The sequence below is a fragment of the Pseudochaenichthys georgianus genome, chromosome 16 (assembly GCF_902827115.2).
Source record: "Pseudochaenichthys georgianus chromosome 16, fPseGeo1.2, whole genome shotgun sequence".
NCBI lineage: Eukaryota > Metazoa > Chordata > Actinopteri > Perciformes > Channichthyidae > Pseudochaenichthys > Pseudochaenichthys georgianus.
The window spans coordinates 6,883,341-6,908,156 of NC_047518.2; the positions used below are offsets into that span (position 1 = coordinate 6,883,341).

General features: G+C 44.7%; 1 protein-coding gene across 3 annotated transcripts; it reads right to left on the bottom strand.

Moving 5' to 3' along the window:
- Positions 1-83: 83 nt before the first annotated feature.
- On the bottom strand, positions 84-24,571 carry pop1 (POP1 homolog, ribonuclease P/MRP subunit). Of its 3 annotated transcripts, none has more exons than XM_034102443.2 (16): positions 23,932-24,571; positions 23,603-23,693; positions 22,758-22,898; positions 22,372-22,547; positions 21,998-22,258; positions 21,793-21,880; positions 21,404-21,582; positions 21,023-21,288; positions 20,821-20,905; positions 20,610-20,718; positions 20,359-20,478; positions 18,216-18,334; positions 17,880-18,071; positions 3,927-4,081; positions 2,456-2,683; positions 84-1,134 (listed from the first exon to the last, which is right to left on the bottom strand). In XM_034102443.2, exons 1-16 carry the CDS (start codon positions 23,971-23,973, stop codon positions 459-461), a joined length of 2,928 nt encoding a protein of 975 aa, XP_033958334.1. In that variant the 5' UTR covers positions 23,974-24,571; the 3' UTR covers positions 84-458. The 3 variants fall into 3 exon arrangements, with proteins under 3 accessions (XP_033958334.1, XP_033958333.1, XP_033958335.1); XM_034102442.2 differs by having other exon boundaries at positions 20,812-20,905; XM_034102444.2 differs by having other exon boundaries at positions 20,812-20,905; positions 23,861-24,571.
- Positions 24,572-24,816: the final 245 nt, after the last annotated feature.

Here is a 24,816-nt window from a genome sequence, read left to right on the forward strand (position 1 = left end):
TTCAATTATTGAGTGTGCCGTAACACTGTATGTTCTTACAAGTGGGAATGTGGACAGTAATTACCCCAAAATAACAACGACTGTTATGTGCAGGATATTTTATTAGCTTATATTCCAACTAAACCTTTTTAACCAAGGCTTCTCAAACAGAAAGGGACACTTTTCCAAAATTCAAACCCATGCATTTGACGCAAAAAAAAAAAGTATGTGCACACATACCATCAACATTAATACTCCTGGGATCATTAGCATGAATATAGAAGGTGTGAAATAAGCCTTACTTCGATTCATTTGGAAACCTGTTGCTAAAAGAAAACACTTGTTTTAACCTGGTGCGTCCCTCAGACAGAGGCATTGGGGGATGAAAAATCATGCAAATTAATGACATATCTTGAGTTGTTCCAATACCCAAGAATTCAGATGGGAAGTACAGTTCTGCATGGGCCCAGATGTTTCTATCAGACCTCTATGTTGATTTTTGCAAAGCGGTAGTGCAGAGATGTGGGGTTGCGCAGCAGCAACACTCCTCTGTGTTCCATCGGCTGGTTGAAGAGGGTTTTGAGAAGAGCAGTAACGCTGACGAAACCCAGGGCCTCCCCGCAGCCTGCAGACAGGGAGAAGTCGCCCTGGGTGACCCAGCCCAGAGTCACCCGGGAGCAGTTAGAGGTGATGCTCGGCAGAGGGTCTGGCCACAGCCCGAGAATGATGTCAGAGGATGAGGAATTGAGGACGACAGATGTGGTGGGGTTTGGTTCAGTGGAAAAGACTGACTCTTTGCCCTGAATGTTATCAGAAGATGATTCAGCAGCTTTCTTGGGCTCCTTTTTTCTGCGTCGAACTCTGCTTTTAAAGTGGTCTCTGTGCGGGGGCTCCTGGGGGCCACTGCTGCCACACTTTTTCTTCAGAAGATTCAGGTCTTCTGCTGTTGGCACACACACCATGGCATGGAGCTCTGGTTTGCCCTTGCACAGTACTGAAAGACGCACCCACACCAGAGTCATCCTATGTGCAGTGAGAAACACCGTCATGGCTGATCGGTCCAGAGGTGGCAGCTCCCCAACACGGCATGACTTTTGACCTTTAGATGTCGTGGGTCTGCACCAACCAGAGAGCAGTCTCAGTGACTTTCTGTTCCTAAGAAGCATACAAAACAATCAATATCCATTTGTAAAAAATGATTCATATACAAAAAGAAACATTGTTATGGCCCTGTAAAGCTCCCTAAAGGATTATTAATATATATATTAATTATAATACTGAAAGCAAAAAGGCAACCAATGGACAGTGAAAAGCAATCCATTGTATTTCTCATATAGTCTTTCATTACTCAAGACTGGTGTGATGGTTTCATGAGGATGAATGGATAAAAAGCCGTTTGGCCTTTTTGGCTGACCTGCCTCTCTGGAGAGAGCGAGAGTTTGTTTTTCTTTTTTCTGTTGTGGCCAAATCAACATGACGAGCCTACAGTTAGTATTGTAGCGTCTCGCTGCGGGAAACACACTTTGTCAGCGCTGTGATCTGCCGGTGATCTGCCACCTCAGTGTCGGATTTTGGAAACTTGATTTTGAATTGTCTCATGGCAGTTAGGGTATAAAACCAGGGGACTTTACTTACTCTTGATACCGTCGGTTATTTACAAAAAAACACCTAAATATACATGTTATTGTGCTTCTGTCTTTCTGTGTCTTTTCATCTGTAAACTCCCTCAACAGGGCCGCTCGCTCTCTTTTCTTGATCGCCCTCTCACGGTGAACAGTTCACTATCCCGCTTCATTGTAGGATTCCTGCCATGTCTCTACCACTTTAGTTTGACCATCTCTGTTATTAAGTTATGGAATACTAAATACATAAGTAATTGGATACCTTACCGTTACTGTGCTCATAAAAAATTATAAGAATAAGAACAATGCGTATTGAATTGGTTTCATCAATTAGTGAGTTTATTTAAGCTAATTAGTTAGAGGCCCTATTTTATCAGTATGTCTGGACTGCACAGCAGTTACAATGGTCAAACTACATTAGAACAGAATTGTCCATTTTTTGTCTTTAACAGTTACTAACATTAGATATTTTAATGCGATATGGACCGCAAAACAAAACATTTCCCTGGTTTTCAATTTTAAAATCAAGTCACCGAATGCAAGTAGTCGCCTTAGCTTATTTTGTTATGAGATGTGAATTACTGTTCCATTTAGTTGATGTAATAATTGTTTGATTTCTTTTACATTAAAAACAAGTTACACTTTTCAAAAGGTCTTGTGTTTATTTTCGGGGGGAGGCCCCTCCAAATGTCTGGGCACGTCCCTGCAGCTTGGTGTTGAACTGCAGTGGGTGTGCGTTGAGTCAATACTGACTTGAGTTCATGTTCACAATAGAGGAGAGGATTCAGAAAAATAGTAAATCTTCAGTGAATGTCACAAACATGAATAAAGGGAAGGTAAAGACAAACACTTACCTAAGTACAACGACTCGGCTCAGAGGCTTTGTCTCAGCGATTTCTCCATATGATGTCATCTCCTCCATCACTGTGTCAGCCTCTGTTGTGCTCTGGCACTCTCCTCTCCTCTCTTCTTCTCCTTCCCTCGTGATAAGCTCACACTCCTCGGACAGCTGTTGCCACGGGCAACAGAACGGAGCCAGACAGCCATGTTTAATATAATTGGTTCTTTTGGCGGGTGGACGTCTACAGGAGAGGTCAGAAGGTTAAACCCCTGTCAAACTGCCATAAGTGCTACACGGCCACAGAAGTATTGAAAAAGAAGCACGCAGTCTGGGAAATGTGCATAATGGGAATTTACTGGGGTCAGAGCTAGGGTTGGGAACCGAAACTCGGTTCCAGATGAGAACCGATAACAAAATGCCGGGTACCGGGTACCCATACAAAATACACAATTTCGGTTCTGCTTAACGGTTCCTAAATGCGGTAGACCCTGTATTCCACCGGGTCCATCTGCGCCGCGGGTCTGTCTGCTCAGCGGTGACCCGGTGGAATACAGGGTAAGGGCGGACTGGCCATCTGTGAGTTCTGGAGAAATTACAGAAGGATTAGCCGGCACCGCCCTTAATTTTTTTAAATGGCATCATGTAAGTTGCGCTGACAGGCGACAGAGGTCTACAGTTGCCCCGCAGCGAGGCTCCCTCTGCTCTCCCGTAGACAGTTCACAAGCTCAGTCACTTCATTACAGCAAAGATGGATCGCATAAAACGCTCTAAAGTGAGGCTCCACTACACTAAAAAAGAAGACGACAAGGCACAGTGTAATGCCTGTTAATAGCTTGCCACAGGCATAGCTCAGTTAAAATAAAGCACAGCTATTGTGCAATACATTTGTATTGCATGTATATTTTTTATTTGTAAAAATGTCAGTTAAAGCTTAAAAGAATAAAGATAGTTTTGTTATCTAAAGGTTTGACCTCTTTCTTTTACAATTTTGGAATCGAAACGGGGAATCGATAAGAACCGGAATCGATAAGCAGAACCGGAATCGATCAATTTCAAACGATACCCATACCTAGTCAGAGCTTTGGAGTGCTTCTCTCTATCAAACTTTAATCCACTGTCATGCTCTTCATTTATTCAGAGTGTAGGCAAGGGAATACTATCTTAACCTAGCAGATGATTGTATAGTCATAGTGTAACTACTTCAAGGTATATTTAGTTCAAGCACTAGTCTAATTATCACCTTACTTTATGATTTGTTAAAGGACACATTTCCCATTTACTAAGCTCAAGTTTGCCTCTGCAATGGATGATTAAACTACATTTTAGAAACAGTTCCATCAGTAAAAATCAGCCTTCTATACAATACAAAATACATGTAAGCTTTGGCAGCACAATATTTTCCCGCTGAATTCCGTAAAAATACAAATACTCAAACATACAATATTCATGTTTTTGGTTCCTTCCCTGCTCAGTTTTAAGCTGACCTTTTGAACTTTGCCAAGAGCTCTGCTTCCTGTTCCTCCTGAAAACGTACGCCTGCAGGGCAGTCTGGGTAATCGTGGGGAAAGTGTGGGGCTCCTTTATTCTGAGAGTGTTTCAGACTCATATTCAGCCCTCCAATGCGAACTCCTCTGTACACCTAGCAGATAGAAAAAGAAGGCATAAAAGAATAAACACTGGATTATAGGGAAATTGACAAATGATGCAAACCTGAGGGCCTTTTAAATTGATCAAACATCAAAGCCATCCCCAGACCAAAAGAACAGACCACCCGACTCTCTACCACTGCTCCAGATGGCCTCGCTGGAAGTGTGCTCAAAGCATGTGCCGTCCGAGGTCTTTACTGGCCCAGGTTTTTGTCCCCAAGTGCCCGTAGTTGAAAACTATTGTACCAGTTGTCAAAAAAACTGCTGCAGGGAGTCTGAATGTTTTTCATTCCGTCACACTCAGCCCCATCATCGCCAAGTGCTTCGGGACACTGGTCCTGGCTCAACTTAAGTCCAGCCTACCTTCCACACAGGGTTTCCGCTAGGATTTTTTCTTGGCGGTCAAATGTCCGGAAATAATTAATTTTACCGGACAAATTTGAAACTTACCGGTCAGGTTTCAATAATAATAATAAGAATTGTGTAGCAGTTTCCGTTAGCAGGTAATTACCGGACTATGACCGGATATGCTGATGTTTAAAACTCAGTTAATGGGGCTCATTTTTATATTGCTTCAGTTTATAAATCGTAAAGGTCGAAAAGTTCAAGATCATAATTATTACATTCAAACAAACTACTTATAGTAGATAAAGTACATTATTCAAAAGCTTACATTAACTTTGGATAATAACACGGGAGAAACCGGAGCCTCTCTTTTTCCTCTCTCAATCCTTCTCTCTCCTGACAGCCTGTCAGTTTCTCATGCAGCTCGCTAAACAGTGGGCGGGGCTTCAGGTGATCAAGCAGTGCTGCTTGTCTCCGTCAGACACAGCAGCAGCTGATCTGATCTCTCTCGCGTTATACTTCACTCGTGTTTATGTCCATATCAATCAGATCCAGCTCTCCTGATCGGCAATTATAAAGAGCACCGATCAAACTATTAAGTGAATATCGGCTGATAATGATCGGCGGCCAACCGATCAGAGCATCCCTAAATATTACCAGACATTTTGACCGGCAGGTTTTGAATTTACCGGTTTTTAATACATTTTACCAGCTAAAAACCGGTACCGGCTAACGGAAACCCTGCTTCCACATAGGGCTTAGGGGTGTTGAAAATAATCGTTTCTACGATGCATTGCGATGCGGACGTGGACGATTCGGTCTCGATGCAGTGACGGAAGATAATCGGTTATAGAGTAGTAACGTTGCTTCCTGATTTTCCGGCCGCGGCTTTACTATAACGTTTTTTCTGTCACTTTAATATCAAATCGGTCGGTGACGCAGAGATCAGTGAACATACGTGACAGCGGCACAGCAACACGGAGCAGTCTGCTTTATCCACCAACACAACACCACCAGTCCAGAACCAGCAGCAGAAGGACCCGCTCTGACTCACTCCATGTCGCTGCGGCTCAGACACACAGGGATTTATGTTTTTCAAAAATAATCGCGTTACAATCATGTCAGGTTTTTGGTGGATTTAATTAAGTCTTGGATTGCAGAGTATGAATGTCCTCTAGCAATTTTCAGACGATATATACGTGTCTAAAGATTGTGAAGGCAGGAGGAAAAAAGCTTCCGCGATCACCGTCTCCTCTCCGTTCCTCCAAGCCCCGCCCCCTCCCTGAAAATAATGAGTGACAGGCTGATAGTGACCCGATAGAAACTTTATTATTCACTTAATCACTGAGATATAATGAAGCTAACTTAATCTCATACATTCATGGGATTCATGTAACAGTAAGACAGAGAATATAAGTGAGCACCCACATGCAGTATTTTAGTTTGTATATGCTGTTGTAAATACTCCTGTTGTCTGCTGTGTTCAGACTCAAGTCCTGAGGCTAGACCTATACAATCCATTTATTTTGGTTTATAAATTAATGTCAAGACATTTATGTTATTGATTTCTGAAGCACTTTCTAAATAATAAAAAGAGAGTTCATATGTATTTACTGCATGTATGCATTGATGAAAAATAAGCCATGTGCAGTAATATAGAAAATTGAGGATGCAACGCATTGGTATGAATCGTGATGCACCGGGATATCGAACCGAATCGAAGACAGGATAATCGTAATCGAATCGAATCGTGAGACCAGTGAAGATGCACAGCCCTAATAGGGCTGTCCTGAATATCATTTTTCGGGCTCCGGATATTCGGTAGTAATCAGCAGCGAATATTAGAATATTCGAACGGAGAGAATTTTTTTTTTTAAATAAAAAAACATTTTCCAAAAGGTTTCATAACACGCTCCGAATCCGAGACACCAGACAACACGCTGTTAAGCAGAAGCGCAGAAAGAGCATACTATTACGATTTATACTTATAAGATTTATATTTATTTCCAAGCAAAGTAAGTGCACGTTTTTATCATGTGTAACTTTACTGTTTGAACGGCAGATAAAGCAGCTTCATCATGGCAACTTGACAACAGCTAAGCTAGGCTACTACTTACAGCATTCAGGTGACTTTTCAGAGTTGTTGTGCCACCGTGGTAGGCCAGTTTCTTGTCGTATATTTGGCACACTGCCTTCTTCTTATCGTCGTCCAATTTAAAATGGTCCCACACAGCTGGAGTCTTCGGCATTTTGTGTTCAGGTGTGTGAAGCAAGGTGAAGCGTGACGTTCACGTTCGTGACTGAGGGAAAGCGATGTCAGGAGCCCAATAGGGGTGCAACAACTAATCGACTTAATCGATTAAAATCGATTACCAAATTAGTTGCCAACTAATTCAGTCGTCGATTCGTTGGTGACGTCATCACGTGTGTTTTACGCCCCGTTATGCTCTAACTTTATTGGTCTTTGTATCGGTACTGGAGACATTTAAAAAATATATGTCATGTAGTATTGCTACAAAGACATTATATCGCAGTCTTAGTGTCGCCAACTCGTTTCTAATATGCAAAAAGACAAACAAATGCGTCTATGATGTATTTTCGATCTTTCTCTCCCCCGCCTGCTTGCGAGGGGGCGGGGCAGTTTACACACGGGCAGCTGCAACATGCAGCAACACACACACCTGGGAGATGGCGGAGAGAACGCGCTCCGAGGTGGTTAAACTTTACCCGTCTCGATGTGGAGAACGCTCGTTACCAAAAGTGCAATACGAGTTTAGCATGTAAGGGCGGTAACACGAGCTATTTTTCTAAACATTTAGCGAAAGTGCTCCACATCCAGACGGAGGAATGCACCGGGTTCCACTGTCTTTCTAGTAGCTCTGTAGCCGCGTCCACGAGTAACGTGTCCACGTCAGGTGTTATGTATGCTAGCAGCAACACACGGAGCTAACTACATTATACAAACATAATGATTAGAGGTAACAGTTATTTGCGGACTTTTGGTGACAGAGCCTTCAGTGTGGCATCCCCCCACCCTCTGGAACTCTCTCCCCCCCTGAAATCGGCAGCGCCCCAACCCTGGACATTTTCAAAAAAGCCCTCAAAACGCACCTTTTTACCAAGGCTTTCCCCACTGTATAGTTAGTTTAATAGGTTTATTTGTCCGCTACTTCCCCCCCCCCCACCCCCTTAACCTGTCTGCCTTTTTTCCCCTACTCCCCCCCCCCCCCCCCCTCTACCCGACTTGTAAAGCGACCTTGGGTTTCCTGAAAGGCGCTATAAAAATATTATATATAATTATTATTATTATTATTTAGTTTGTTAAAGTTTCAGCTATTCTGTTTACAGTTCTGTCATCAGATTATTTAATACGATTTGTTAAAACACTGTTGTTTCTTTTGATGTGAAATATTATTTATTTAATTTGAATAAAAAGCTATGTTAGTTTTGTTCACAATTTAAGTTATTTCAATAATATATGTATTTTTGAATCAAGTATTCATCTTTATTGTTAGTTTCCACATGCCTAAAACAACCTCAAGCTAAATCTAAAAGTTGATGGCTAAATAAGAGCGTTTGAGAAATTGTGCAAGGCATACAGTAATAGTCCGAATAGTCGATTAATCGTTTCATTAATCGATAGATTAATCGATTATCAAATTAGTCGTTTGTTGCAGCCCTAGAGCCCAAGCTGAGATTGTATATATTTCCGCATTTTAGCAGTGCAATTCAAAAGTATAAATATAGTATAAGAATATGGCAATTCGCCTTTATTGATAGCATACATTTAGGAATAAAAAAAACGAATAATGAAATTGAAACCCGAATAGTTGGCCAACGAACGAATATTCGGATATAGTCCTACTTCCACACTATAGCCTAATCAGTTTGCACCCCAATAGGTCAACTGAGGATGTCGTAACTACAGCTATATCTCTCAAAGGCTCCGCCCTCTACTGGACTCTATGGGGTACTCCCCTTGATCATATCATGCAAGCATTCATCCACTGAGACTTCTATAAATGGTAAATGGACTGTACTTATATAGCGCTTTATCCAGTCTTTAAGACCCCTCAAAGCGCTTTACATACTACATGTCGTTCACCCATTCACACCCATCCATACAGAGCAGTGTACCTAACTCTAGGAACTAACATTCATACACATTCACACACCGTTGGCTATGCCATCGGGAGCAACTCAGGGTTAAGTATCTTGCCCAAGGATACATCGACATGTTGACTGCATGGGCTGGGATCGCACCCACAACCTTCTGGTTGAAAGACGACCGCACTCCCTCGCAGCCACAGTCACCCTATAGACGTAGCAGGCCCGGGCCAACCGGAATGCGCGTGCATCTCACCGCATAGAAGGAGGCCTCGCCTCCTGACTGCCATACCTTTCTCTTCAGCAAGCAAGAGAAAACACTGAGTGAAGAGAGACGGATAAAGAAGAAAAATGGACTCACCATTACTGGAGCAACGACCCTGCCCTTTGTGCCCGGGCGTTATTGCAGGCACCGACCTCCACCGCCAGTGTATCGAGTGCCTGGGGTTCGACCACGCCACGGCCAACCTGGGCCCATTTACGGCCTGCAGCGGCTGCCGTTTAATCCCTCGGATCAGCCGCCGCCACCGACTGGTGCAGTTCGGGGTAGGTTACGTCTCGCCAGTGGAGGACCCAGAACTCGAGGTGGTGGAGATGGAGGACAACGATGAGGGAGTGCCTTTTGTGTTCGCCATGCCAGCTGACCGGATGGGCCCGCTGTCGGGAGAGGGACGACGACACCTCGTTATCTGATGCTTCCGGCGGCCGCCAGGAAGGCCAGCAGCACAGGTCTGCGCGGTGATGACTATGACACGCGGAGCGCGTAGACTTACCGCTCTCCCCACCACTGCCACAGAGGCCGGTGAGTCAGGGCTTCTACGGCCCGTCTGGCGCAGCCGGCCTTCGTTTCGCCCCCCCTGCCAGACATCTGGGGACAAAGGCTCCAGTGGCAACATGGGCTGGAATCCTCAGGGTGCAGGGCCACTCGGACACTGTGCCCTGTGGTTCTCCATGGCTCTGAGCGACGACCCGCCCTTGGGGGTGGACGCGTTTGCACATGAGCCATGGCCAAGGAAGCTGCTCTACGCCTTTCTACCGCTGCGTCTCAATCTCCCTCTCCTGGGGAGAGTGAGGCGAGAACGTCTGTCAATCATCCTAGTAGCACCGGATCGCGTCAGGGCTCCGTGGTACTCAGAGATGACACAGACGAAGGTGGGCCAGCCCTGGGCGCTTCCCCAATTCTGGGGGGCGATGTCTCAAGAGGCAGGTGCAATCAGGGCGTTACCCACTCTGGGCCAACCTCTCCAGTGGCCGTGAAATGCTGCCGCTTGAGCATCTGGATAAGATGTTCAGGCTCAGAGCGCAGATGGCGGCGGCCAGTAATCTTGGCGTGTTGGGAGTGTCGCTGATTACCCCTCAGCAGGTGTCTTTTCTTTCCACACACCCACACTGCCACATAATGTTGACCGTACAGATTCCCCACTCGCTGCCCCGGTTGTAACTCCAGTAAAGGAAGAAGCTAGCGGGCATGCGCGGGTGAGTGTGATAAAACGCCGAGTGTAAAAACTCAGCTTGATGCATTTCACTGTTTGGGTGAATGCATCATGGCGGAGCGCGCGTGAGCCGCGTTCAAGGACCTCAGTAGAGAGTCTGCCCTTTCTGTGTCGACCCCCCCATGGGCAGAGCTTCCCTTCGCGGGGAGTTTTGCGGCAGGACGGGTCACCAGAGTGTACCATAGCTTTATCGCTGGGGCCCCACTGCTGATTGCACATCCCCTAATGCAGTGTTATGGGGAATGGAAGCGCAGCTGTGTGTTAACGGAGTGGATGGACAGGACGCTGAGACTGGGTTATTCACTCCAGTTTTGCAGCATCCCTCCTCCGTTCACAGGCATAAGAGAGGCAAAGCTATCATCTCGAGGGGAGATAGGTTTCCTCTCGGCAGAGGTTCAGGCCCTGGTGCAAAAACAGGCTGTGTCTGCTGTGCTCACTCAAGGCAGAGAGGAGAGGCACTGTGAAGCTGACCGTTGAGCGGCCCAGACCAAGCAAGGAGGCAGAGGCAGAACGTCCAAAAATATAACCCGACGTGGGCATTTATTAAAAACATGGGCACAAAGTTCACAGCCTCAATCCTGCTGTTCTCCTTGTCCACATCCTGCAGCCACAAGGATCTCACATACACACCCAGCCCTCTCAACAGACAGGGCAACAGAGCCTAAATACCCACACTCCAATCATCACAAGACACAGGTGAGGGGGGAGGAGACAACACAGGACACCAGGTGCACACAATCATCAGCCACAGACAACATATACTGTGCAATCAAGCTAATAAAGTGCCATATTACCCGGCCTGAAGCCGTCAGTCCATCGTGACAAAGTTACCTTCGTCATAGGCACTATTCTCTGTACTTCCTGGTTCCCAAGAAGACGGGTGAATTCAGGCCCATTCTGGATCTTCGCAGCCTGAATCTCCACATTGTACGCAGAAAATTCCAGATGTTAACTATAAAACAGTTACTGGGACTGGTGCAACCATCGACCTGAACGCTTACTTTCATGTCGAGATTGCTCCGAAACATAGAAAGTATTTGCGTTTTGCCTTCCAGGGTGTAGTCTACGAGTACAACAGACTATCATTCGGCTACTCCCTGTCCCCACGCAAGTTCAGCAAATGTGTGGCCAACCGCTGCGCGCCCGTGGCATGCGTTTTCTTTTATCTGGACGACCTCATTAGCCGCGTTCACACTGCGGTACTTTTCCCACAAAGGTTCATGCGAACTTAGTTCATGATCGCGTTCACACCAAAAAGAGCCGGTACTAAAAGTAGTTCATGCGAACCTTTTTACCCCCTCGAAAGTCCCTGCTAGAGAGCAGGGACTTTCCAGCGGCTCTTTTTTGAGAAAAGAGCTATATTTCTGATTGGCTGGGCGGATTGCAAACCACGCCCCGTAAAACTCCCAAAAAGTTTTGTTAAGCCGCCATTTTATTATCCTCGCATTAGCATTATTAGCATTAGCCCAGCGCAGAAACGCAGAGAGACTAACTTATGGCAACACAAAATAAAACATGGGAGCGGTGGAGATGAGGAGGTGTCGGCGTTCTGGCGATTTACTCGGAAGGCTTCAGTAGAAGCTGCTGGGACTCCCAGCAGCTTCTACTGAAGCCTTCCCCAACTCCGGGGACTTCCGGCCGGGGACTTTGGGCGGCAGTATACGCCGTGAAGTGGTTTGCAGCCTGCCAGTAAACCCAAAGCAGAAGAAGAAGAAGTGACATCAGCGGCTTCATTTGCCTAATCCACCCCCAGGGACTTTTTCTGGTGTGAACGCGATCTGTACTTAGTTCATGCGAACTAAAGAGTTCGCATGGACTAAGTTCGCATGAACCTTTGTGGGAAAAGTACCGCAGTGTGAACGCGGCTATAGTCATGGCCAGGTCCAGGGAACGGGCAATGTTTTACACAGCCCAATTGATCCTACACCTAACCAAGTTGGGCTTTGCGATCAATTGGAAGAAGAACACCCCCATACCTCACCAACAGGCGTTGTATTTAGGAGTGGTGCTCGATGCAGGCAGGCTACACGCCACCCTGTCAGAGAGCAGACAGGCATCCTTGCTTCGGGCAGTTTGCAGACTGCGACAGGGGGCAACAGTGACAGCTTTGACTATCATGCAGACTCTGAGTCTCATGGCGGCTGCTCACGTTGTGGTCCCACTCGGGTTACTGCATATGCGCCGCCTGCAGAGGTCGTTCTCCAGCCTGCGTTTTGATCCCAAGAGGCACAAACAGCGTCTGGTGACCATCCCCCCCTCAGTGGAGGGCAACCTCCGGTTCTGGGGTCCACGGATCACCTCCGGAGGGGTCTCCACTGGGACGGGTGACCTCCTACATCACAGTGTTCACGGACGCATCCGGAACAGGATGGGGAGGGACCTGCCAGGGGAGAGCTATAGGTGGGCGCTGGTCTCTAACAGAAACACGACACAGCAACCTCCTAGAGCAGTGCTTCTCAAAGTGTGGTCGCGGACCACTGGTGGTTTCAAATGTGAAATGTTACCAATATACTCAAGGACCACTAGGGGAGTGGTCCGTGAGTATATTGGTAACATTTCACATTTGAAATAAATAAATACATTTAAGTTTTTCGCACTCTCGCGGGAATATCTCCATAATGGAACGAGCTTAAGTTTCACTTTCTATTGCATGATAAAGCCCAGGGCAACACCTTCGTCACACATGTTGCCACTTGTTTGTACCATTTCCAGGCGATTTATAATCCGTTCTAGAAAAACAATGTGTTTTGGGATATTTGTGGAGTTAGGTGGTCCGCGAGTGTTTTTTTATTGGTTAAGTGGTCCTTGGTATGAAAAAGTTTGAGAAACACTGTCCTAGAGCTACGGGCAGTAGTGTTGATCCTCCAGCACAGTGTTTCCCCTATATACAAATAGCGGCCGCTGCTGGGGGGCGCCAGCCAGGTACCCTTTTTTTATTCAAATAATAATAAGTGGCGAACCTTTTTCATTTTTGATTGTTATGTGGATTTGTAGTATTTGTGTTGCTGTATGTTCAATAAAAGGTGTATTTTTGCTTAATCTTGAGACATTGCCACTGTCTGTATGGCAGGGTCGATTTTTGGTGATAATTAAGTAAATGTAACGGTACGGCGCTGTTGTTATTAGAATCGGGTGCTAGCTGCGCTAACGGATATAAGAAGTTGATGTTTCTACAACCAGGGTGGAGGAGAGCTCTCCTGTCAGACTACGTTTTCTTCTGAAATCATATTATTGGGTGATTTAAATTGGGACTGGTTGAGTGATAAATCTTCAAAATGTAAGCAGGTTTGTGATTCTTTGAACTTAACTCAGCTTATTGATAGTCCCACTAGAATAAACCCTGCCAAACCCAATAACGATACCCTTATAGATGTCATTCTAACAAATGCAGCTCATAAGTATGTTGGTGTTTTTCCTAATGATATCAGCGACCATTCCACTATTGCTTGCGTTAGGAGCACTAAGTTGCCCAAAGCCAAGGGCCTTATTGTGCTCAGGCGCTGCTTCAAACACTTCTCTGAGCAGGCTTTCCTACACGATCAGGCGGCGGTTAAATGGCACTTCATAGCGTTAATTCCATCTGTCGATGTTGCAGTCCAATTTTGTATTGATCACTTTTTATCGATTATTAATAGACATGCCCCCCTTAGAAAATTCAGAGTCAAGAATAGGAACACTCCATGGTTTACTAGAGAATTATCTGATCTAATTCATTATCGAAATAAGCAATGGTCCTTAGCTAGAAAGTCTAACACTAGTGATGACTGGCTTCTTGTTCATATCCTCAGAAATAAATGTTCAGCCCTTATTAAAAAAGCTGATTACTATCTGAGCTTAACCACTGATTGTTTTAATGACCATTCTAAATTCTGGAAAACAATTAAATCACTTCAGAACAAGAAGGTTTCTAGTTTCCCATAAAAACTGAAGGTCAGTGATTCTTTTATTTCAGATTCTGATGGTATGTCTAATGCTTTCAATGCTCACTTCAAAAAGGCTGGTCACATTTTTGATGAGCAAAGTCATGACTTAAGGGTCACACTCACAGCCCTAGTCAAGAGATGAACTCCCCTGTTTTTGATTACTTGATCCTAAAAAGTCTGCCGGGCCTGACGGCCTCGACCCGTTCTTTTTTTAAATTGCAGCTCAGATTATAGCACAACCAGTAACTGATATTTGCAATCTCTCCCTGTCCACTCACACACTGCCAGCTGTGTGGAAGCAAGCTCTGGTATCGCCCCTCTCCTATCTTGCTGTGTTATCAAATATTCTTGAGTCCCTAGTTTCTACTCAGCTAAAACTTTTTTTAAATGCACACAACATCCTTAACCCTATGCAATCTGGATTCAGATCAAAGCACAGTACTGTGACTGCCAGTCTGAAAGTCTTAGACGATATTAAGGCTGCTTTGGATGAAAAAACAATATGTTTGTGTTGCATTGTTTATTGACCTAGCCAAAGCATTTGACTCGGCAGATCACCACATTATGTCTAATGTTATGTTGATGTCTCGTTTGTCATAATGCCATTTGCTGGTTTCAGAGTTATCTAACCGACCGTACTCAATGCGTCAGGCTGGGTAGTACTGTCTCTGAGCCAGTCACCTTGGAGAAGGAAAGGGAGCTCCGCGCTCACATTATGCTGGGCCCAGGTGCCTTAGCACCGCTGCTATGACTCCATCCTAGGGGAAACACTGCAGCATTTCAAACCCTTAATTTGGGGGAGACATGTAATGGTCAGGAGCGACCACAGCACCACAGTGGCATATATCAACAGGCAGGGCGGAGTCCGCTCCACCGCTTTGTTGACCACAGCGGAGAAACTGTGGTTATGGGCTTCAGCGGTGGTGTTATCTCTGAGAGCCCTCCACATTCTGGGTCTGGAGAACAAGAGGGCCAACCTCATGTCAAGGGGCGGACCCCTGCCAGGCGAGTGGGCGCTTCACCCGGAGGTGGTGAAGCAGATCTGGGCCCGGTTCGGGACAGCAGAGGTGGATCTGTTCGCCAGCCGGTGCAACAGCCACTGTGCCCTGTGGTTCTCCGTGGCTCTGAGCGACGACCCGCCCTTGGGGGTGGACGCGTTTGCACACGAGCCATGGCCAAGGAAGCTGCTCTACGCCTTTCCACCACTGGGTCTCATTCTCCCTCTCCTGGGGAGGGTGAGGCGAGAACGTCTGTCAATCATCCTAGTAGCGCCGGACCGCGTCGGGGCTACGTGGTACTCAGAGATGACACAGACAAAGGTGGGCCAGCCCTGGGCGCTTCCCCAGTTCTGGGAGGCGATGTCTGATGAGGCAGGTGCAATCAGGGCGTTACCCACTCTCGGCCGTCCTCTCCAGGCTTGGCTCCTGAGAGGGACAGGCTAAGACAGGGTGGATTGTCTGATAGTGTTATTCAGTCTATCCAGGCAGCTAGAGCGGGATCCACCACAGCCTGTTACAGGCCGAGGTGGCTAGGATTCCAGCGATGGTGTGAGGAGCGTAAAATAGAGCCCCTATGCTCTCCTGTACATGACTCCAACGCCAGCATTAAGTTAGATGAGCACTGTTGTAGGCCTTATCAGCGACAAGTCGGCCTACAGGGAGGAGATCCAGCTTCTCACAAAATGGTGCGCTGACAACAACCTTGGCCTCAACATCATTAACATCATTAACACCAAAAAGCTCATTGTGGACTACTGAAAGCCCAAAGGCTGCAGACGCACCCTGTATTCACATCTGAGGTATAACGTGGCTCAGTCTTCAAATTCCTGCATGTCCATCTCTGTGATGATCTCATTTGGTCTTTCAAAAACATCCAGCCTTGTTTAAAAAGGCACAACAACACCTGTACTTTTTAAGGGGGCTAAAAAAAGCCCACCCGTCTCTTCAAATACAGAATAATTTTTACCGCTGCACCATCGAGAGCGTTCTTACCAGCTGCATCTCGGTGTGGTATGGCAGCTGCTCTTTAGCTGACAAGAAGGCCCTGCAACAGTTCAACACATCATCGGTGTCCCACTACCTGCCAGCGCTGACCTCCATCGTACACGGTGTCTGCGATGTGCTCACAGCGTCATCAAAGGTCCCTCACATCCAAACCACAGACTGTTTGCCAAGCGGGACAGGACCCAAATGGCGCTTTTTATTTGTTTTGCTTTTCCGACTCATGGCTACTGTTTCACCTTTTTTCTGGCCCTCCAACATCAAGGTTCTTACCGGGCTGAATATGCTAAACTAGTGACGTAAACACTCGACTGCTGAATGGTCAGAGAAAATCGCTGGCTCAGGGGCTACAACTACAACAAAATGAACATATTTTACCGTGATTTAATTGTAATACACGTTTCAAAATGATGCCGAAGCAACTGACACTGGTTAGTAAAAACCATGAATTGATGCTTTGACAAGTCTGCAGGCAGGCGAAAAACCTTTTAAAATGCGTGTTTTCTGAATGGAGATCGGATCGACCAGGCTAAGCTAACGTTGTATATAGGCCTACTCCATCCACACTCACAACAACGGCCTACAGACATAAATAAACCAGCGACTGTATTCGCCATGACACAGACAGTTTGTGGTTTGTACTTGTTTAACTTTTGTCGAGTTTCTGAACAGATATGAGGGTGAGAGTGCTAACAGCTGATGTTGGTTTTGTGGTTCGCATTGAAGATGACATCACGGCAGTTTTACGCAACAGTTTTTTCCACAACTCCATAACCCTTCTGAACTTTCAAACTCAGAACTAGCCAGGGTCCTCAAATCCATGAGTCAATTAGTACAAGCCCACCACCACACTCCCCTTTGAATGTCATGGCACCTCACAGTCAGGGAAAATTCACTTCTTGTAACACATTTACAATGTCTGGTATTACTATCACATCTGTATGTAATATTCATTACACCTGTATTTAATGATATCCATAGGGATGGGTATCATTAAGGTTTTAACGGTACTACTACTACTACTTTTATCGATACGGTCTTTTAACGGTACTCTTATTGGTTCTTTAAGAAAAAAAAAAAAAGGTAAACTAACTAAACAAATTGTGAACAAAACTAACATTGCTTTTTATTTAAATAAAATACATAATATTTCACATCAGAAGAAAGAACATAGTTTTAACAAATCGTATTAAATAATCTGATGACAGAACTGTAAACAGAATAGCTGAAACTTTAACAAAATAAATAACTCAGTTACCTCTAATCATTAACCCATGTTTGTATAATTGAGTTAACATGCTAAACTCTTATTGCACTTTTGGTAACGAGCATTGTCCACATCGAGTTGGGTAAAGTTTAACCACACCGCGTTCTCTCCGCCATCCCCTCAGTGTGTGTGTGTGATGCTGCATGTAGCAGTTGCGTGTGTGTGTAAACTGCCCCGCCCCCTCGCAAGCAGGCGGGGAGAGAGATCTCTCTCCTGGATTGGAAAGATCAAAAATAATCATAGACGCATTTTGCAGACTTTTTGCGTATTAGAAACGGAGTTGGCGAAACTAAAACTGCAATATAATGTTTGTGTAGCAATAATACATATGACATTTTTTACATGTCTCCAGTACCGATAACTTCGGAGCTTAACGGTACCACGGTCTTTAATAATTCAGCCCCGGGGCCCGTTTAATACCGGGGCTCGGTACCCATCCCTATATATGCCTAAACCCTGCACCTTATATGTATACAATTATAAATCTTAACCTTATCTAGAGATACTGATACATTTATGTACATTACTCCAACATTCTTTGTTATGTAAATCTTTTGTAACACTTAATGCACATTATTACACTTTCTGGTTGAATACAAACTGCATTTCATTGTTGTTAAATGTAATCAAATACACCCACTGTTCATGCTACCTACCAATGGGACCCAGAAGGCCATGCCCCATCCTTTGGGAAGCAGTAGGTCCCATCCAGCCCCCCAGGAGCTCATCTCATTTCCCACCTGCTTGCCAGGCTGTTGAACCAGCAGGATGGGGACTCTGCCCTGCGGAGGGGTTGGGCTCAGCCTGGAGCCCGGAACCAGCACCTCGTTCCTCATACGGTTCAACTCCTGAAGGAAATGCGAAGAAAATGCTTGAGAAATGACCAACCTATGCGATTATCTGTGCTTCCAGAGTTACATATGTAAGATAAATAACTGAGTGACTGGAAAGTACTGAATTACATTTCTGCTATTAACAAAATGATGGACAACCTGTTCGGATGTTTTGTTATCAGCGACGTTGCTGCGGACCGACTGCTCCCACAGGTCACTCTGACAGCAGAGTTCAGGAACTCCTTGCAACATCAGCTCCCTCCTCTTCTCGTCCATCTCTGAAACAAACACACACACAGACATGGCACAATCCTCTATGACCAGCATCATCATAAGTGTGAGAAGGACATATGAAGATCTTTTTGACTGATTTATAGATGAAAAAAATCCATCCGGGTACTTTCCGTCTACGTCATGGTCAACCCTTTTTGGGTGAAAACATTAGCCGCCATGTGACTGCCGGTAAATACAGATTCTGAGGTTTTCGTTAATCAAATCAAAAAAGTAAGAATACCGTACCATTTTTGATCTACAAGGAACTCAAATACAAGATATATACTTAAATTAAAAACTATAGAGGATGGATGTCCCGTCAGTCTGCTGGTGGACCAGTGGCAGGCAGCAGCTAACACTGAAACTGGGATTTTTCTTTGCTTGTCAGTGTTATATTCTAATGCAGTTAATATATATTCACCAGTTTTACTTTGAACACTGCAAATGTTTACTCTGAGTCTGCATTTGATTTTAACCTTATTAGCATTATAGCTGCATTTCCCATACATATACAAGTATTGACTGACCGGGTCCCATTGATTACAATCTGCCACAGATCTCTTCTTCTTTTATTGTTTTTTCAAGTATATATAAATCGGAACTTCGGATATTTTCCTTGTTGACGTGCAATACAAAACACAGCATCTTTAAGGTATAATAAAACATTATTTTCCTGCTTGGGGCCAATTCTTTGTTTTCACCAGAAAGTAGGCCAGCCATTTTTTTGCCAGGCAGTAAGGTAACAGTCCTAAATATAAGTTCATTTATTGTTTCATCCTCATTTATGCAGGTCTTGCTAAGCTTAAATCTAATGACAATATCTTATTATAGTACAGAGTCTGGTAGAGATGGGATTTGAGAGAAAATGCTTTTGCAGTGCTTTCAGACATTCCTTTTCAAAAATGTTATAGGATTTAAAATCTTTGGGGAAAAAAACTTGTTATCCTACCAATTATCCCAGTGGCTTTTACAGGTTTTACATATCATAAGGAATTTAATCAAACTGTCATAACAAGTTACAGATAACCCTGGTTAGTTCAAGCCGTGCCATATTATCCTTGCAGTCCTGCTTATGCTAATCCCTCTCTTGGTTAGTGCTAATTGAAGAGAGAGATTATGTTCCTGTATCCCAGAAGTTCTCAAGCTTTTGTAACTGAAAAACAAAACATAATTGTTCAAAATTAACTGGGCTGAATATATTTGTAATGTATAAGGTAATACAAAATTATTCAGTGAACAGATTTAACGTAGTTTTGGTCATACATCATCACAACATGCTTAGAGCCTTAATTGGCCCATGTTTCTTTATTATTTGTGCATTTTCTTTTGTAGTTTTTTTTATGTGAAGTTATCTAAAAACTAAATTTGTATAAAAACAAAACCTTTTTATTCGATCTAGCCATTTGGCATTAGAAGAGGTGTAAGTAAAGAAAGAAAAGGTGCTCTACTGAACACTCTTAATATAATGTGGGCGAAAGTAAACAAGGAAGTGTCCAAGCATGGACATAAAGCATCAATGTAATGTAATTTGCTTCTTTTTTTTTTTCTTGACTGGATTTCCTTTAGTCTAATATTGTTGTACATTTGAAACAAGTAAACTATAAACACAAAAACGGCACGGTTGAAAGAAACCCCTTTTTTGTCAGCGAATCAGCTGTTGTGTGTCACTGAGGGTGTATTTGGAGTACAGGGTCCTGCCAGGATTCGAACCTGGAACATCTGCATGGCCAGGCAGAGGCCCCCCGGCGCACAGAACCAGATGTGTACTCACTGAAGCAAGCTCATGAGCACAACAACAGACTGATTCTACCTAAACTATAGACGTCTTATTTAAGGGTTAGGTTTCTGCTTGCATATATAAAAAGGAACATTTCATGCATCTGCACGCTGTATGACTTAGTCCACATAAGAAAAATAGAGGTTATGATTCCAGTCTGGGGAGATGACTTGTGATTGCATGCCTTATAACCATGTGTATGTGTAAATAAAGGGCCCACCCTCCTCCAGTGTCTGATAGGTCAGATTTTACCTTGTGCCGGCCTTACACAGGGCAAAGCTTTAACCTTCTTTGTTGGTAAAGTCAGCCTGGGGTCATCTACAGTCAGACCCAGCACTGTGCCTGAGGGCAGCTCTCCAGTCGAAAAGATGCCTGGATGAATTATACAGTCATGGTGAGATGAACATGCACACACATACCTAACCAGATGGCAACAAATGTCGTACTATGTCGTAAAAAACAACAGTATTTTGATTGTGTGAAAATAAAAAATATCAATACACCTTTTAGTATATGAAAGACATGAGTTTGTTGTTGATGCAGGTTCATCTTGCTCTCGCTTTTGCATTGCTCAGGCCACCAGAGGTGAGAGGGCTTGGATATATTTATTTCCTTAAAGAAAGAAAAACACAGTTGTTTGGAGTTAAATGCGAGAACAGTTAAGAGGCTTTCTGCTTTCCATGATCCCAAGACTATAATTCTTACATTACAGACCGTAGCTGCTTCCATGGTTTCCGCCAGGACAGAAAAGGACTGTGGTCCAATCAGGCGATAGCGAACTATTTCCATTGTGAGATCACTGTAACACATCCACAAGTAAAAACTAAAATATATCAATACTTTTGAGTGAAAATAATACATCCAAGCCAAATTGTATGTATACATCTTAATTACCTTCTATACGAACTACACTAACCTTATAACTATTCGATTTGAACTGGACTTCCAAGTCACCGGGGTGCTGGGAGATCTGGTTCCATCTCCAAGAATCTTCTTAGCAGGAGGTCCAATGGCATCCTTACATTTTCGCTTTCTCTTGGTTTCAGTAATCTGCTTGGCATCGGAGGTCTTCTCAGGCTTTGGCTCCAATTGTAGGGTGGGAAAAACCTCAGCCGGTGTCACCACTGGAGGAACCACAGGGTCACAACACTGGCACACCTTTTGTAACTCCAGAAGAAGGTCCTTAAAACGAGCACACAGTGAATGGGAGACAAGGTTTAACTCCAGTAACGATCATAGCAACCAAAAGAAACCTTTCACTACAGATTGCATTTGAACTCATTGTCAACCACCAAACCTGTTTAATAGTGGGATGAGCCCAGATCCACAGCTGCCTGTTGGTTAAATCCTGTGAACGGGGTCTCCAGAGGAAGGTGACAGGGCCCAGGGGCTGCGTGGGGTACTGTCCTGCTCTGTACACCACCACACTGCCCTGTCTGCACCCTGATAGACACAGTGCTGCAGCAAAGGTGGGACCTGAAGTAAACCAAATGCTTTTAACATTGTAATTAAATCAATAACAATAAACTACTTTGATCAGATAGGGTGTTAATTAACAGTACACAGATTACCACTCCAAACTCAATAAGGAAGAATTCATGTGGAAGATTAAAACCATATCCACAGTATTTTGGAGCATATAGTAAAAACCAAGAATGAAATTTGTGGGACTAAGGCTAGTCTCACCGGTCTCCTTGCCGGTCAGTTGTGAGAGAGAAGCCAGCAGCTCTTCTTCCTCTCCCCGAAGCTCTATGCAGCAATAGTAAGATAGGTCCTACGTTAACAAAAACAACAAATTCCAAATATTTAAAATGGCAGTGAAATCCTGTTGATTACAATCCTAATTTTGTTAGAAAAAAACCAACACGACCTCCATTTCAGTAAGGGTTACCTGTAGCAGGCAGTGGCTGCTCATTGCCCTGTGACAAGAGCGGTAGCATTTGTAGGTGGGCTTGTTCCCAAGGCAGTATCCCCACTTTTTAACCATGTGGAAGCGCTTGGCGTGCCAAATGTGCGTTTCCAGCCAGATGTTCTTTCTCTGGCGGCGGTTGAACTCCAGCAGCAGATTTCCGTGGCGGCGACGCGCCTTGCGGCTCTTCCTCTTTGCCTGTTCCTTCTTCTTCTTGGGGCCGGCCTGTAGGCTCCTTTCCCGCTGGAGGAGGAAAGAAACAGAAATGTCACTGTACTCAGAGATGGATAGTCTATGAAAAAAAGAGACAGAAAATGTTATGTAGAAGATTAAAAAAGGGAATATTTTTGCTTTACCATTCTGTTAGCCACCTCTCTCAGTCTGCAAGGGAGGCGCTTGGTGTTGTGGCTCATGGCCCTTCTCCTCATGTGTTTAGGCAGGGCTCCAAACACATGGCAGCTGCCCGTTGTCTTGGTGACGGCTTTAAGCATGGTGCTCACCTCTTCCGCCCTGGCCCTGGCAAAAGCTCCAGCTGAGTAATGATGGAAGCAGGGGGAAGGGTGGAGACACTACATTTTAAAATGGTATTAATCTGACAGTGAATTTGCAGTGTCCTTACTTCCACTTAATACCATATTTATATAAAGGCCAACAGGAAAGCAACAGGGTTGCAAAACAGCAGCGTTATAGATATAAAAGTAAAATGTGTTTATAAATTATGAGAGTAGGACATCGTGTTTACCTGTGATGTAATTGGGCATTTCCCTAGAGTAGCCCCCACCATCTTTCTGGTGTCCACGGACCCATCCACCCCGTTGGTGGGTGTTTGTCTGCCTTTTTGTAGAGGGATGGATGCTAGATGGACCCTCATCACCACCGCCACCTTAGGGAAGACAATTATTTTATCAGTTCAAGGCCACCATGTAAAATGTTGAATTAACTGGCTAGGATGGATTAACAATAATGTCAGACAACTGCCAGACACTTAGGGGTGCTTGTCTGGAGGCAAATATTTTTGTTATAGCTTGAGGAGTTTAAAATCTGTTTATAAAAGCATGATAAAAACACAAAATCTGGTTTCAACTTAAAAAGTGACCAATTTATTTTGTATACCTATAATATTCCTTTTGTTATTATCATACTTACGCAACATTAGCACATTGGATTATTGTTTTGATTTCTTAGATTATTAAGTATCTCAAACCACCCAACTGTCACGCTGGGGTAAACTATTGTTACAACATAGAAGCCCACAGTACATCTTACCAAGAGCCGCGAGTTTATTACACCATGAATGTTGCTCAGAACAGCATTACTGCATTTAGATCAACTCTGCCCCCACAGACAGTAAAAGCAGTGCCTAGGAGCGCTGACTATTCATATTCAAGTAAAAGAAACAGAGCTCGGCAGATACATGAATAAATTACTGTTTATCTTACAGGATACTGATTTGCTGACCCTGTGAAAAGCTGATCATGCATCAACAAGAGACGAGGTCATGGAGATAAAGAGAAGTGAATACAACGGATACAGTATGACACAAACAACAAAGAAGCAGAAGCGCAGATCCAACAGAAGGCACATTACCGTTCTGTGTGCCGCTCTCCACATACTGAACACTGGAGGGCTGGTTCCTCATCTTCTTCCCTCGCATCTTCACTTTAGCCGCAGACATTTTCTATAAAAAAAAAAACAAGAACCACGTGACTTGCCATAGTTGCTTGCTAACGTTAGCTACTATTCCAGGTCAGCATAACGCTTAGTTTGGGAGTTGGATTAAAAGGGGGAACAACACAACATGCCTTTAAAACATTACGTTCAGATAGTAACACAGCATGTGTTCACCTCTAGATTCCCCAGAACGAATGCACGGTGTTCAAGGTGTAGTTTTCTGTTTTCCACTTTGCTACAATTACCATGTGTATTTCTCTGACGAGAAACAGTCGAGTCTCGCACATGTGCAGGGCTGCAGATCGGGGAGTGACTGACAAAGCCAACGCTGGTCGGTTTAACGTTTGCTTCCGGAAACTACGGCATAATTCCGAACCGACCCCTACCCAATCCGTCTGTAGTCACACTCACAGCTGAATGAGGCTTCCTTCTTTGCAGACTGACTGTTAGAGAGCTTGACAACCCACTCCCATTACCCACTTGTTTAATTGGAACGGAACTTAATGTGGAGAACCCTCCACGCGAACGCGCAAACGGAGTGTAAGTGCGTACGGTGTAGGGTGCGGTTTCGAATTGGGCCCCAATGTACCTCCTCGACTCCTCTCTTCTCGATCACTTGACCCGGAAATCGATTGACACACGCTGACGCCCATGGATGTAAAATGCCCCCAGGAATTCAATATGGTCTAGCTGCGGCCGCGGCCAGTACACGGTGGTACACGACACGCCCACCTGACACGACACGACAGTAGGCTTGTATAGAGGCTTCTCAATACTCAAATTTCCCCTCCTCGACTCCTCGACTCCTCGGTCCTCCGGTAGTGACCCGGAAATGAATTTCAGCGCGCCATTTTGAAGGACGTCTCATTTCTCTAAATGCACACCGAGGACCGAGGATCGAGCATCGAGGAGGCTCTCTGGAGGAGCTATAACCGAGGATACACTGATGGTTCCTCCACGGCTCCTCCGCGGATGCATTTCCGGGAACGGTGGAGGCGTGACGCACGGCCGGACTTATCTCAGCCAATGACAGCTCTGCATGCATCCCCTGGATATTATTTGAGAACCTGCTCTCATCGCAACGCGATGTTTACAGTGAGAACAGCTGTGAGGTCCTGCAGAAAGCAGAG